This window comes from Conger conger, chromosome 15 (assembly GCF_963514075.1).
Source record: "Conger conger chromosome 15, fConCon1.1, whole genome shotgun sequence".
Classification (NCBI taxonomy): domain Eukaryota; kingdom Metazoa; phylum Chordata; class Actinopteri; order Anguilliformes; family Congridae; genus Conger; species Conger conger.
The window spans coordinates 28,732,413-28,745,865 of NC_083774.1; the positions used below are offsets into that span (position 1 = coordinate 28,732,413).

The window sequence follows — 13,453 nt, forward strand, 5'->3', positions numbered from 1 at the left end:
TTTGGGAAACTGTGTCTTGCGGAGGGATTTAAAAGGAGGCACAGACTCAGTGTGCCTGATTTTGGCGGTCAGCGCTGTGCGTTTTGATTTTCTTTTTTGCATTAGCACATTTTGTCATGAGAGCGCGCATTTTCATACCTTTTGTACAGAATGTTGTCCGGGAGTGCTCACCTGTGTTTGCTGATGGAAGGGTATCCAGTGTGTGACGAGATGGAGCTGGCACCTATCTCTCTCCCATCGTCATCCTCAAAACAGACTGAAGTTGTCAGGGTCATCTACGGCACAAAACAACAGTTTTTACACCACTTGTACTGATGGCATTTTATTACATTTCAAACAAAACAACTGTACTGATGTTGCTGCAGTTTGCTCATGTACAGTGCATTATTGGCATCTTTACTCAAAATAAAGAAAAAAGGCTGCATATACTAAACAGATGTTCAAATTAGGCACCCCTAATGATTACTGTAATTAAAGTCAAATAGGCAAAACAATTTTACTTCATTTAGTTAACATCTAAAGGAACTATATTGTGTTATTCCATCACTTCCAGTTTCACTAGAGACTAGAAATGAGGTAACAAACATACAAAATCATCATCATCCATCAGCATGGGAAAAGACAAAGAACTATCAATTCAGAAGATATGGAATGGTATGGAATGGTATGGAATGGTTGCAAACTTCTCATAAAGTGCACATTGTCCCCACAGACAATGGTTGCATCTTAGCATCTCAAAAATAACCATAAAATGGCCCAGTCTACCACACCAACACTCTCTGGAAGGGTGGCACGAAGCACAATAAACATAAGGAAGCATCCTGAGTTTGCCAAACATCACTGATATTATGAGTGGAAGAGGGTGCTGTGATCAGATGAGATGAAAATTGAATGTTTTGGTCATACACACCATCAACATGTTTGGAGGAAAAAGAGGAATGCATAAGGAGAAGCACCTCATACCTCCGGTCAAATATGGAGGTGGGTCATTGATGTGCTTTGAAAGATTTTGCTGCCAGTGGTCCAGGGGCACTATTTAAGATCAATGGCACAATTAATTCAACAAAGTACCAGGAAATCTTGGCAGAAAATGTGATTGTCTCTGCTAGGAAGCTGAGACTTAGACATAGCTAAACATACATCGAAATCCACACAGAAATGGTTAAGTGAAAATAACATCCATGTTTTGCAATGGCCATCTCAGTCTCCAGACAAATCATATCAAAAACATGTGGTCTGAACTGAAGAGGGGGTCCATAAGCATAAACCCAAGGATATCAATGATTCTGAAGTTCTGCATGGAGGAATGGTAAAATATCCATCCAATTGTGTTCTCTAACCACATCACAAATTACAGGACTCATCTTTGCCAGATGTGAATTAAACTGGGGGTCCCAATAATCGGTAAACCTGTTTATATATATATTTTTTTTGAAATATGTAAAACTTTGGTTGATTTCATTGAATCATTAATAAGGCATGCTACTGTACTATTTATTTTTTTAGTTTACAGTATTTTCTGTGAATATTAATCAAGGCTGCCAATAATTCTGGAGCCCACTGTAGATTCTGGAGTTACATGTATTGTATTCTAATCAATACAGTTTCATCAGAAACAAATAAAAAGAGTTGTAAGGTACCATTTACTGGCAATTATGAAATTCTATACAGTGATTTCTGCAACACTTAGAGGGCTATTTCTGTGTTTTCTTCATTTTGAGAGATTTAGCAGATGTTTAGATTCGGGTTTCAAATAAATCTTGCCGGATAAAAAAACAAAAAACACTACAACAATACTGAATAAGGAGGCAGTCATCTTGACCCGTGCACGGCCGGGGTCGAACGATCAACAGCAGTGAACCCTGAGAATCTCGACCTCCGAAGAGTTCACAAGTTGACACGTGCAGGCTCTCGAACAAACAAACACAGAGCTGAGGTGTGAAAATCTCTCCTATGGAGAAAGAGCCGGCTACGGTGCAGCCTTGCGTCTCAGTGCGCAGTGTGCACCAGATTCCCTGAAGCACTGATGAGTCCCTCTAACCCGTCATTGGATACGCCACTTTCATAAATGGCAGGATAAGAATGTATGTCAAAGGCTAACCTGATAGAGTGGAATGACAAGCTCAATCGAAGCAGGTATCTAATTTTCACATTTTAAAAGTTTAAATTTGGCAGTGGACACATTAAATTCACACACATTCTCGGGCCTTAATGACCAATTAGAGAGATGATGAGAAAAACACATCTACATGTACTTTTCTGCTGGCAGTTCTAGGTCGATGGTCCCAATGATTTAGATTTTTCTGGTGAGTGACTTAAAAGGCAACACGGAGGGACCTAATCATCTAGCCAATAAGATGTTACGATTTAGGGTCCCAGTGACTTTTCTCCCCGTCGAGGACACATAATAGTAAGGCTTAATTATTCCATATAATTACTGTCGCCTTGGTTACACCCGCGGCGTGAAATTCCATTATTGGTTCCAGCTGACAGGGACGCAGTGCCCGGGCTTCTCCCTAAAGGTCATTAGAGGTGACATTTCACACTTCCGCTGTGAGACAGTAGCACAGCCTCGCCCGTCTGTCAGAGAAACCCGCCAACGTGGTCTCCATGGAAACGACCACCAACGCACACGCTCCGGCCTATCGGCCAACTGCTTGCGGTTTTGAGATTTAATAACAAGTACAATTTCGGCTTGAATACATTTTTTGTTTTCAATATTATTTTGCTTCATTTTTTATAGAATTACCATCTGGCACTTTTTTTCTTTGTTTCTTACTTTTTTCGTCACAGAATTAATGTTAAATCTGTAAGCACCGTGTCCCCAAAATATGACATGACAGATTCTGATGATGAATACATTTCCATAATAACTGGCAAATTATTAAATTATTAATTATTCTAAATTAGAATTACAAATTTGTATAATGTTTAAAATTTTCTTGGTTTTAACTTGACATATTGCATGCATATCAATTTACAAACAGTAATTTTCTAGTCCTTTTGAATAATCATTCTTGGGAAGGCTGAACGGTCTGTGTGGACTGACATTATGTTTGTTCCTGGTAAACTACAAAGTATTTTTAATTGCTCTGTTCAGTAAGTCTTTGAGGCTCTTGCAAAGCATTAAGATGCTTCTTTCCTTTAAGTTTTGAAACTAAAAGGGAAAATCTATTATTTAAAAAGACGCATTTGTTATTTATATGATTCCAGGGTTTATATTTTTTCTGGTCAAATTACTACTCAAGAAAGTACACAGAAAATATTATCCCTATTTAACTCATAAATATTGTCTTGTACATTAAAATGATAAATACCTCTGCAAAGATCAACTGAGATTTCACAGTAATGTGAAATTCGCACCGACAAAAGCTGCAAATTGGTGTATTTTTGACGGTGTTGTATTTTATTTCTGTTTTAAACATGGTTAAATTATGTGCCAAACCACTGCACACATTTAAGTTGAGACTCATTCACCAGTAAATATGCTATAACAAATATCCAATCTGTGAATGGGAGACTTCTGTGGAACAGATTACTGCAGAAACAGAATAATGCAGAAACAGAAATGTGTTTGTCGTTTTTGCACAGGGGTAAAAATTCACACCTCTGTTTTTCGGGACGGCCACTTTCCCAGGCAGTGGGACAGAGGACCGCAGCACAAGCGCGCCCCCCCTGCCCCTCTACCCCCTCACCACACCCCCCTCCCTACCCAAAACAAGGCCTGGGAGAGCCTGCAGAGGTGTCACTTCGCACCTCCGCATTCTGGATAAAAACACAGGCCCGTACCCGGAGCAGGCACACACCTCCCCAGACTCTCCCGCAGACAGCATGGACGTATCCGCTCCCTTTCTCAGCTACGGGGCTCACTACCTCTGGAACGGCAACAGCTCCGACTCCGAGTTCTGCAGTCTGTCGTCTCCCGACGCCCCTTCCCCGGACCTCAGCCTGCCCTCGTCCCCTCAAACCTGGGTCCCCGGACAGGGCCCTCGGACTACCCACTCGGGGGGCCCCCAGGCCTCGGTGTCCCCATCCTCGGGCGAGGAGGGAGCCTCTTACCCCAAGAGGAGGGGTCGGAAGTCGAAGAACCCCAGCAAGCAGCGGCAGAGCGCCAGCGAGAAGGAGAAGCTGAGGATGAGGGACCTGACCAAGGCCCTGCACCACCTCCGCACCTTCCTGCCCCCCTCCGTGGCCCCCGCCGGACAGACACTGACCAAAATCGAGACCCTGCGCCTGGCCATCCGCTACATCGGACACCTGTCCGCCCAGCTCGGGCACAGCGAACAGGGCCTCTCCCAGGGGAACGAGCCTCAGGCCGGGGGGAGGCTGGGGGAGCCCACGGGGTACTGCCAGCACGGTTCCACGCCGGGATTTTGGGGACACCCCGAGGCGGGGCAGGGACAGGGCGCAGGAGCGTATCGGTGCGCCCCGGGGCCCCCGTGCCCGTCGCAGAACCCCGGAGGGCAGCAGCACGGCCGGTTCACCGCCACGCTCGAGGTGTCCCTCCGAGACGAGCTCCTGAACTCCAGCCTGGACTCGCTGCTGCAGTCACCTCCGTGCGCAGAGACACAGTCCTATCAGGTACGCGGTGACGTCTCTTCACCTTTCCTTTAGCAATGAGCAACAGTTACTGCTAGCGAGAGATTCATTTAGTCTAGTTTGTTTCGTTTATTTGACTAAATTAAAAGCACATGTATCAAAAAGACTTGCATGTGAATAGAATTTCAAGGATAACACAAAAACAGTTCTGGACTTATTGCCATTGAGGTCCTGTTGTCCTGTTCATTGGCCATAGCAAGTTGAGATCAGACGCAATGGCTTTCTTGATTTGTTTCTTTACCTACACTTCCATTATTAAATTAAAACATTTACAAGTTTAAAAATCGTTTTTCTGATCAATGCACAGAGGATTTTTTTTATTTCATAATTATTATTATTGAAGCTATCACCAATTATGCTAGCAAGAATGTACCATCAAATCTCAGATGTTGGAACCAGACTGTGAAGTGTGCATGTGTACTGTAGGCCAGTGCGTAAACCCTTTAAGGACAGTGCACTAAAAGTCTTCCCTCTCTTTCTCCCCCTTACAGATGTACACCAGAGACCATTCCCTCTCCTCTCAGATCGTCCCACAGGAGTTCTGGGTTTGAGAATATTCCTCACCATGAAAAGACCCTCCTCTGCTTTATCTTCTCGTACTCTCACGTCTATTATGTACAGTATTTAAATACAGCCAAAATGCCTACTTTTTGGTCCCAACTAATTTATTTATACTCAAAATAATATATATTTTTATGCTCATGTGAATGATGTAAATACTCAAACATGTATGTGTACTATTTATAATAAAACATGTCTTTTTAAAAAGTGGATTATTTTGTTTTTAATTTCGGGAATCTTATTTTTATAAAGATACACGGTTCATCAAAGACACTTATTTCAAGGGACAGTCTGTTTTAATAGCACTAATACAGGCAAAACATTTTCAGCTTACTTTTTTTTAATGGTCAATGTTGTAATTATTATTAATTAATATTACTAACTAAAAAATTGGCAAAAATATTGCAGTCGTGTCGGCAGTGGCATGATTTACAAAACGAACAAATAGGCCGACAGTTTGTATCATCGGAGCCAACAAGAAGATTAGATTACAAAATTCACAAACAAAAAAATGGACAATATTAAGCAATTACTTGAAATTGGAAAATGGAATGCTCAAAATGCAGGAAGCCTGCAGAAGACAAATAAACAAGATGCGAACGCAATCCATGTCGGTTTTTGTCGCCACAAAGAAACAGAAAAGTTGAGCAATCTGATGATTTCTGTTACATCCATGTTTCTGTTACATCAGTTAAGTAAAAACAGCACCCTCCGTCGGTCACAACAAGGCATAATCAATTTGCATTTTAATTAGACGTATCCTCCGTCTGATAGTAAATTTAGCGTCTACTTACTAATTGACAGATGAAAGGTCCAAACTTAGAGTCATGGTGATAAATAGTAAATTATACATGTTCATACGTAACTTTATTTATTTTTAAAATTACAATAGGCTATCGTGATTTTTTTTTTTGATGGGGACAATGCACAGACAGATACGTTCGCTTTCACCTGTTGTCCTGAGCAGGTAAAAACACACGTTTTAAAACGATTACAGTAATTGCTAGAGTGGCCAATCATAATATAAACAATTACACAGCGAGGTCAAAAGGCAATCATTATAATTACTGACGTCATTCTTTAAAAATGAAGAATTGGCTAGCCAATTCAAAATTCAACAAATAAATGAGAAGAAAAATAAATCAAATACGCTCTAATTCTTCATTGGATAAATCTACATTTCTACGATAGGCCTATTTATTAACATAAAAATTAGGTCTTTCTCAGCTGAAATTTAAGTTAATTGAAACATTGTCAGGTGAGAATGTTTATAATCTTTAGGTTAATTAATCCATACATTTTAGCTTTTTTTCTATTTATTAAATGCATTAGTATTCCTCCCATTCAGCATGCCTTTGCATACGAATGCTTCCCGACTAAATTGAAACATTTAGTCTATCAAGAGACAGATCTCGTTGGCCTAGGTTCCTGTTATTAGGCTACCGCCATTGTATTTACCCGTCTTTAATTCCCTGCTACTGGGATGGATCAAGGAGCTTACTCGTCCTGAACAGACCTCCAGCTACAACAGTAGCGTTTTATCGAGCCCACACAGAGATAACGTCACCGTTTCGCTGGTGAACTTCGGGTGCACAAAGACTACTCTTTCACGCCTGGCCATCTGGCGGGGGACTATAGTGTAGTATCGGTAGCAACTATTTATTAGTAAACCTATTAAAGACACGTCGAAATTGAAATCTTTTTACTTCAACCGGCCCTTTATTCCAATTGCAGATCATCCTTTTTTAGCAGACAAAAATGGAGCACGTTCTGCATATGCATGCGTGCATTTAAAACATGCAGACAAACATGCCACGAATCAGTCGTGATTTCAGGAACGTTTATGGTTTCCTTTTTTTTGATTTCGTTAATGTTATGATCACACATGCGCATGCTAATTATGTGTAGGCAACAAGAGGGAAAGTAAAGTTCTCATAAAACATGACTAATAAAATTAAATCAATCAATCAGAGCTCGTATTAACCCTGTGATGCGTATGGGGATGTCCTAGGTAAGTAGGCACATGTATGTTTAGGTATTGTCTGGAAGTTGCTGTTGTTGCAGAAAGCTAACGTGCCTCACTCAATGAAAATGTGCTGCCAAATATCTGGGGGTGGGGGGAATTCGAGACGCCCATGAGAAATAAATGTTTTACCTAAAGAAGATTACCGCACTAATGGAGGTCACGGTGATGTGTTAATGAACCTTTGATCACCGAGACGCAAACATAAGTTAAGAACACTTAAGCCCAAATGATACCTTTTCTCTCCACTAAGTAGTGACACAAAGGTGCAAGCCCGGCCAACTTTCTTACCCAAGCGAGTCCAATGAAGTGTTGAATATACAGAGAAAAATCTCACGTTGGTGTGAAGAACATTCCAGTCAGTTTAACATTTCAGAGAGGAAACGAGCTAGTCGCATGACAGGTTCACGGCAGATGAAACGCTGTGAACTTCGCTCTGCTCAAAGTTGGTCTGTACCATTCACAAAAAAGATAGATTCAAGCGTGTATGCATGGTGAGGTACCACGGGTGAATAAGGGGAAATTAATATTTCCTCCGGTCAAAATCAACACCTTTTTTTAAGGAACATGCGCAAATTATCTCATCTATTAAAAATCCACAAATCCTCATATTAGTTAAAACACTTCTTTGACTCAGTAGATTAAGTCAGAGCTCATTTTTCTCTTTCAATGTGATGAATGACTGAATACCTGGGGATTTTTTATTTTAGTTTTATTGATGAATTATTAAAAAACATGATGCACTGTATATGGTGGCAAATTTATCATTTAGCTATTTTTCCACTCAAAATACCACATGAAGTAGAAGTTACAATATATATATATATATATATATATATATATATATATATATATATATATATAAACCCTTCTGTAATTCCCTCACTGTATCTACATGTAAGTTGGGAAACAAACTTTTTGTACAGGAACTAATTTTATAAAACCACTGAAGTTATAGTTGTAGTTTAAGCTAAATATCATATTCATATCAATATCATAATATCTCACATCTCAAAATTTACCAATCCAGCCAAAATCACCCTGTGGTGCGTCCCAGTTTAAAAACAAAGACATCACCCAAAAGCTTTTCTGCTGTTCAGGGCCATCCATCATTTTAAATCTGCAGTGATTCCGCAGAACAAAACCACTCAAAAATCCGATGAATTGCATTTTTCACACATAGGCTGGTCTGTATCTATCTTGTTTGTAAACTTGTTTGTAAAGACACAGCCAACAAAACTGTCGCTTGAGGCCTCCAAAAATAAAAGGGAAATTAATTTAAAAAAAATGTTATTAGTCATCAGTCATCATCAAACAAGTCAATTAGCAGAAGCTAATGAATGAAACCATGACAGAGTAACTTCCAAACCTAAATTCTCAGACCAACCAAAGAACCTCACAAACAGCAAAATGGCAGCAGTGTGTCTCACTGACACCATTTCCAAATTAAACTTCGGTTTGGCTGATGCCCTGTGCCGTCGTGAGGACCAAGCAACTTCCTTGGTCGTAATGGCTCGTTCTATACAGCTTACCTGTGTGTCTGAACGTGCATGCTATGCACACGCATGTCTGTGTGCACAAAGAGCGAGTAAACTAGCGATGAAGAGCAGGACCTTGGTGCAGCCCAGAGACACAGAAGTGTCGGTCTCAGGTCAGTGTGTCATGGCTGGGGCTCATGGGTAGGCTAAGGTCCCATGATTACACCTCCGCTGCAAGCAGGGGTAAAATATCACACCCTTTTCCGTGGGAACGTCACCCATGAGCCTGTTCCACAGCATCGCAGCATCACAACCCTAGCGCTGGGAAAGGGGGATATGTCATCTGACCTCACAGAAACCTAAATAACACAAAATAATTCCGTTTCTCATGATATTTGCCAGTGAGTACTGGTCAGAGAGCTTTGAGTAGGACACGGTGCATGATGTTAAAACATAATTTCCCATGGTATAGGAATGGATTGTTCCAAGCTTATACATGCTTACGTCAATGTATTGATATTTAATTTTAAGGTATGTATAGCAGACAGGAATAAATATTGATCAAGTGAGTCCTTTCATAATGCACACATTCAAATGTCTAGTGTTCATTGAGCTTTAACAGAGTTTAAGTCCAATAAGAAACCATATCTGTATATCCACTGTAAGTTCATTTAACACTGAACATTTTACTGTGGACATTTTGTATTATGAAGTAAAAGTAGAATACAATATTAGCAAAAGATGTGTAGTACATAATAAGTCCAGTAAGTTATTAACTATTCATGAAGTATAATTAGTGATTGAAACATACCTGCTAATTAGGTAATTAATTTGTTTAATGAGCTAATTAGTCTCCTGTTTAAAATGTATCCTGTCAGATTAATTTTACCAATGGAAAATCAGTGTTTTTTGGGCAAAAAATTACTTTGCAATGAAAAAGTGCTTCTATTAAAAAGAATAGATATTTCATATCAACTAATCAGAAAAATGAAGAATACTGCAAACCTTGAATAATTAAAGCTCCAACTGAACTTGGCTCCTATGAATTTTAAATAGGCAGGGTCGGAAAAAAGAATAACACAAATTGAAATGCATGCATATGTGAAGCTGTTTTGGCTTGTTTTTGCTTGGCCGTGATGTTCTCGTTTACCTCACTGATGGAACAGGCCATCTTTACAATAAACCAAAAATATACAGTGGCTTCAGTTTCCTTTTCATTCGCATTTAGATTTTTATTCATTATCGGCATTAATACTAGCCGGTGAAATGTGTAACATGAGAGCCACACCTACACTCACTGGGGACTCTCCAGATCTCAGGCCTCTCTGGTTCTCAAGCCAGCACCCAGGGCCAGGGCCCCTTATCCAAACACTGCAGAGGTGAGAAGGCTTCACACGTTCCAGCTGGCACACTTCAGGTGCAGGGGTGCGATTCCGGGGACTCCCGAACACAAGCAACACGGGACGAGGTTCATGGGGTCTATGTTGGAAAAATATTGATCATCTCAAGAACCTCTCCCACGGGAATGTCTCGAGTAGTTGGAATGGGAAATGAAGCAGCTGGGAATGATTTTGGGAATAGACAACTGATCCCAGAAAGGAAACGTAAGAAGGAGAATGAAGAAAATTGCCTGTTCGATTTTTAAATAAAACCTTTCCTGTACCATCATAAATGAAAGATAAATACTGACCCACTTCACATGCAGGCTTAAATATGAAAGCATGCCTAGTGGGAAATAATTTAGGTCTCGAAAGGCAAAATAATGTTTTAGACTGGAATGCTTATCTTTTGTAACGGAACTGCCACTATCATTCATAAACTGTCCTGTTCAATCTGAGAGTATGGAATCTGTCTTGTCCCACTTTTTTTCTCTCCTGACCGACACCTGGAGTCTGAGTTCAGGGCTCAGGGAGTTCCCAGAGACCCCCTGGGGTCCGGCGTGAGCTCTCCTCCGGAGCTTTGAAGTCGGACTGCGAGGTGCCAAGTCGCACCTCTCCACCCAGGATAAATGGAGGGAGCAGAGCAGGCCTTCTTCAGTGTTCACCACAGCCACCCAGCGCACACAGAACCTTCCAGAAGCCTGCCTGACTCACTGCATCTCACCATGGATGACGTTCTCTCTCAGCTCCTGCTCGCCGCAGACCAGCCACAGTGGGGCTGCGAGGCGCTGCTGGGCCAAGTTAGCCCGACCTCGGACCCTGGCTACTACAGCGCCTGCAGTGTCTCGGAAACTGCCTACAACAGCGCCTGTAGCTTCTCGGACCCTGCCTACAACGGAGTCTGCCAGAATTCGGACCTTGGCTACTACAGCGCCTGCGGAAGCGTCTCCCCGGCCTCGTCCGTCGACTCCGGCTGCTTCTCCCCCCCGACCCTCCCTCGGGGAGCTGCGGACCGCTCGCCCCTACCCCACCCTGTCCCCGCGGCGACAGCGAAGGCGCCGGTTCACCAGAGTCCAGCCCAGGCTGGAGGGAGGAAGTCCCGCTCCAGACACCCGGGGAAGAAGCGACAGAGCGCCAGCGAGAGGGAGAAGCTGAGGATGAGGGACCTGGCCAAGGCTGTGAGCCACCTCCGCAACTACCTCCCCACGTCCGTGGCCCCCGCCGGCCAGACCCTCACCAAAATCGAGACCCTGCGCCTGGCCATCCGCTACATCGGACACCTGTCCGCCCAGCTGGAGGAGGACCGGACACAGGGAGCCCCAGCGGCCTTCTCCCCGACCCTGCCTGTTGCACAGGAGGTCCCACAGTGCTCCTTCCAGCCCACGACGGCCGAATCTCTGCCTGCATTTCAGCCCGGCTTCACCCACTCCAGCGACCATCTCAGCCCTCTGTTTTCCTACCAGGTAGGTTTATGCTGCACACATTCCACCAGGGTGCACATACATTTATGTTTAAATGATGTGGTTTCACTGAAATGTACTACCTTTCATAAATTATTAATCAAAAAATTATTTACCGATTCAAGTGTTGCTTGGACATATATTTCTAACCCTTATTTCCGATATTGTTTGAGATTGGGCTCCAGTCATTATGTACATTTGTAAAATAATTATGTTGAACTTACAAAGAACTTACCATTTCTCTCTCCTGTTTTTCTTTGTAGAATCCCGTGGACGACTTAAGCTTCACCGATGTTTCATCAGAGTGCTTCTGGATTCCGGAGCTTTCTCACACTCTATATGGGAACTGATGACCATGAACATCAAGAGACTTATTCAAACTTTCAGCATTTAATTATTTTTGAAAACCACAAATCTGGACATGTCCACAGGACTCCTGGAACTCTGGAAAACTTGATGCAAAATTGTAAATTATTTATGTATTTATTAGCAAATTTGTACTTGTAAATAGAGATATGTGCATATATATAACTGTTTATTATTTATATGGAGAATAAAAACTCATTTTTATAAACATATTACATCTTGTGTTTTGTCAAGTGTCATATAATTACTGTTGCATTTAAAATCCTTGCATGTTAACTTGGTTAAAAATAGGAACAAAAGAGTTTGCCAAGTCTGTCAAGCACCATCATTAGTCATTGCTTATTGAAGAGTATCTTTTTTACAATTCACATTTTGTTAGCACACTCAACACTTAATGTGAATTAAAATAATTTCTCCATCTATTTTGATACATATACAAGGAACAGGCTGCATTATGAATTCATTTTAACTTGTGTGCAAAAACTCTCGTTGACAGAGGGAAGTGCTAATTGGGAGTATCACATGAACTCTGATGGATACAGAGGAAGTCCCCCCTGGGAGATAAACACCAGGTGGGCGGGCTATAAAGATAACTGACACTTCCAGTTCTCTTTGATTCGGGCCTGAGTAAACAAAGGAGACCACTCGCTCAGCAAGAGGTCTCATTAGATAAGGAACCTCTCTATACACACAAACCAAGAATGGGCCTGGGGGAAACACAAATTAATACAATAATAATATAATACTCTTATTATAGAACATAGTAATATCCATCTAAAATACCCACAAAAATATGAAAATAGAATTTTGAGACACGTTATACAAACAGATTAAGTCAAGTCCTGAACTAAATTGAGTTCTGCATGGAGAATCTCCATTCAAAATATAATACAATTTAGTCAAGGACTAGTCTTAATCTGTGTCCGTGAAACTGGCCTATTGAGAAATAGCATCCTTTAAGCACAAGGGCACACAGTTGTCTGATGGTCAAGAAGCTGAGGGCATAACCAAAGTGTTGTAGAATCAAACCCTTGGCGATTGTACCCTTTCCGAAGCTAAAGAAAAGCACTGCAGGCAGGAAAGCGGACGCACAGCGCTGAGCCCTCCTCCTGCCTGGGAGCAGGCAGCTGCTAAGCCGTGACGGTATCTGCGCTGGAGGTGCCAGCACCCCAGCTGTCTGATGACCCTGTTCCTCAGACACAGGAGTGACCGAGTCTCACACTTATCATGGGAAAGCATTTCCAGCTCACACCCCGTGCCACACACACACACACACTAATCCACACACCTGTGCGCTCCTGTCCAGAAGCTCTTGCAGTCAGCAGAGTGCTACATTTCCAAACACAACAGACAAGTAGTCTTCTCTGAATATGTGTAAGTTTACACATTTATTTTCAGACTTTCCCACCTCCCCTGTTTTGTCTTCAGTAATTGGTATATTGGGTGAATATAGGGTTTAAAATTGTAATGGCCTAGATATGAGATAAATTGCATTTTAATTCAGTCCATACATGAACTGAATACATACATACATAGTATGCTGATGATTTTTCAGTTCAATTGAAAATAAATTTGATTTCAGTTCAA

At 41.7% G+C, this 13,453-nt stretch overlaps 2 protein-coding genes across 2 annotated transcripts; both read left to right on the forward strand.

The window, feature by feature from the left end:
• The first annotated feature begins 3,831 nt into the window (after positions 1 to 3,831).
• Positions 3,832 to 5,150, forward strand: mespbb (mesoderm posterior bb). Its single transcript, XM_061221257.1, has 2 exons — positions 3,832 to 4,581; positions 5,091 to 5,150. The coding sequence occupies exons 1-2, from the start codon at positions 3,832 to 3,834 to the stop codon at positions 5,148 to 5,150; spliced, it is 810 nt and encodes a 269-aa protein (XP_061077241.1).
• Positions 5,151 to 10,765: 5,615 nt separating this feature from the next.
• Positions 10,766 to 13,075, forward strand: LOC133111102 (mesogenin-1-like). Its single transcript, XM_061221258.1, has 2 exons — positions 10,766 to 11,503; positions 13,064 to 13,075. Exons 1-2 carry the CDS (start codon positions 10,766 to 10,768, stop codon positions 13,073 to 13,075), a joined length of 750 nt encoding a protein of 249 aa, XP_061077242.1.
• Positions 13,076 to 13,453: the final 378 nt, after the last annotated feature.

What these genes read in the sequence shown, in the direction of transcription:
- mespbb (XM_061221257.1), top strand. Translation starts at nt 3,832, where the DNA reads ATGGACGTATCCGCTCCCTTTCTCAGCTACGGGGCTCACTACCTCTGG. An exon ending in CAGAGACACAGTCCTATCAG is followed by an intron (nt 4,582 to 5,090) that starts GTACGCGGTGAC and finishes TCCCCCTTACAG; the next exon opens with ATGTACACCAGAGACCATTC.
- LOC133111102 (XM_061221258.1), top strand. Translation starts at nt 10,766, where the DNA reads ATGGATGACGTTCTCTCTCAGCTCCTGCTCGCCGCAGACCAGCCACAG.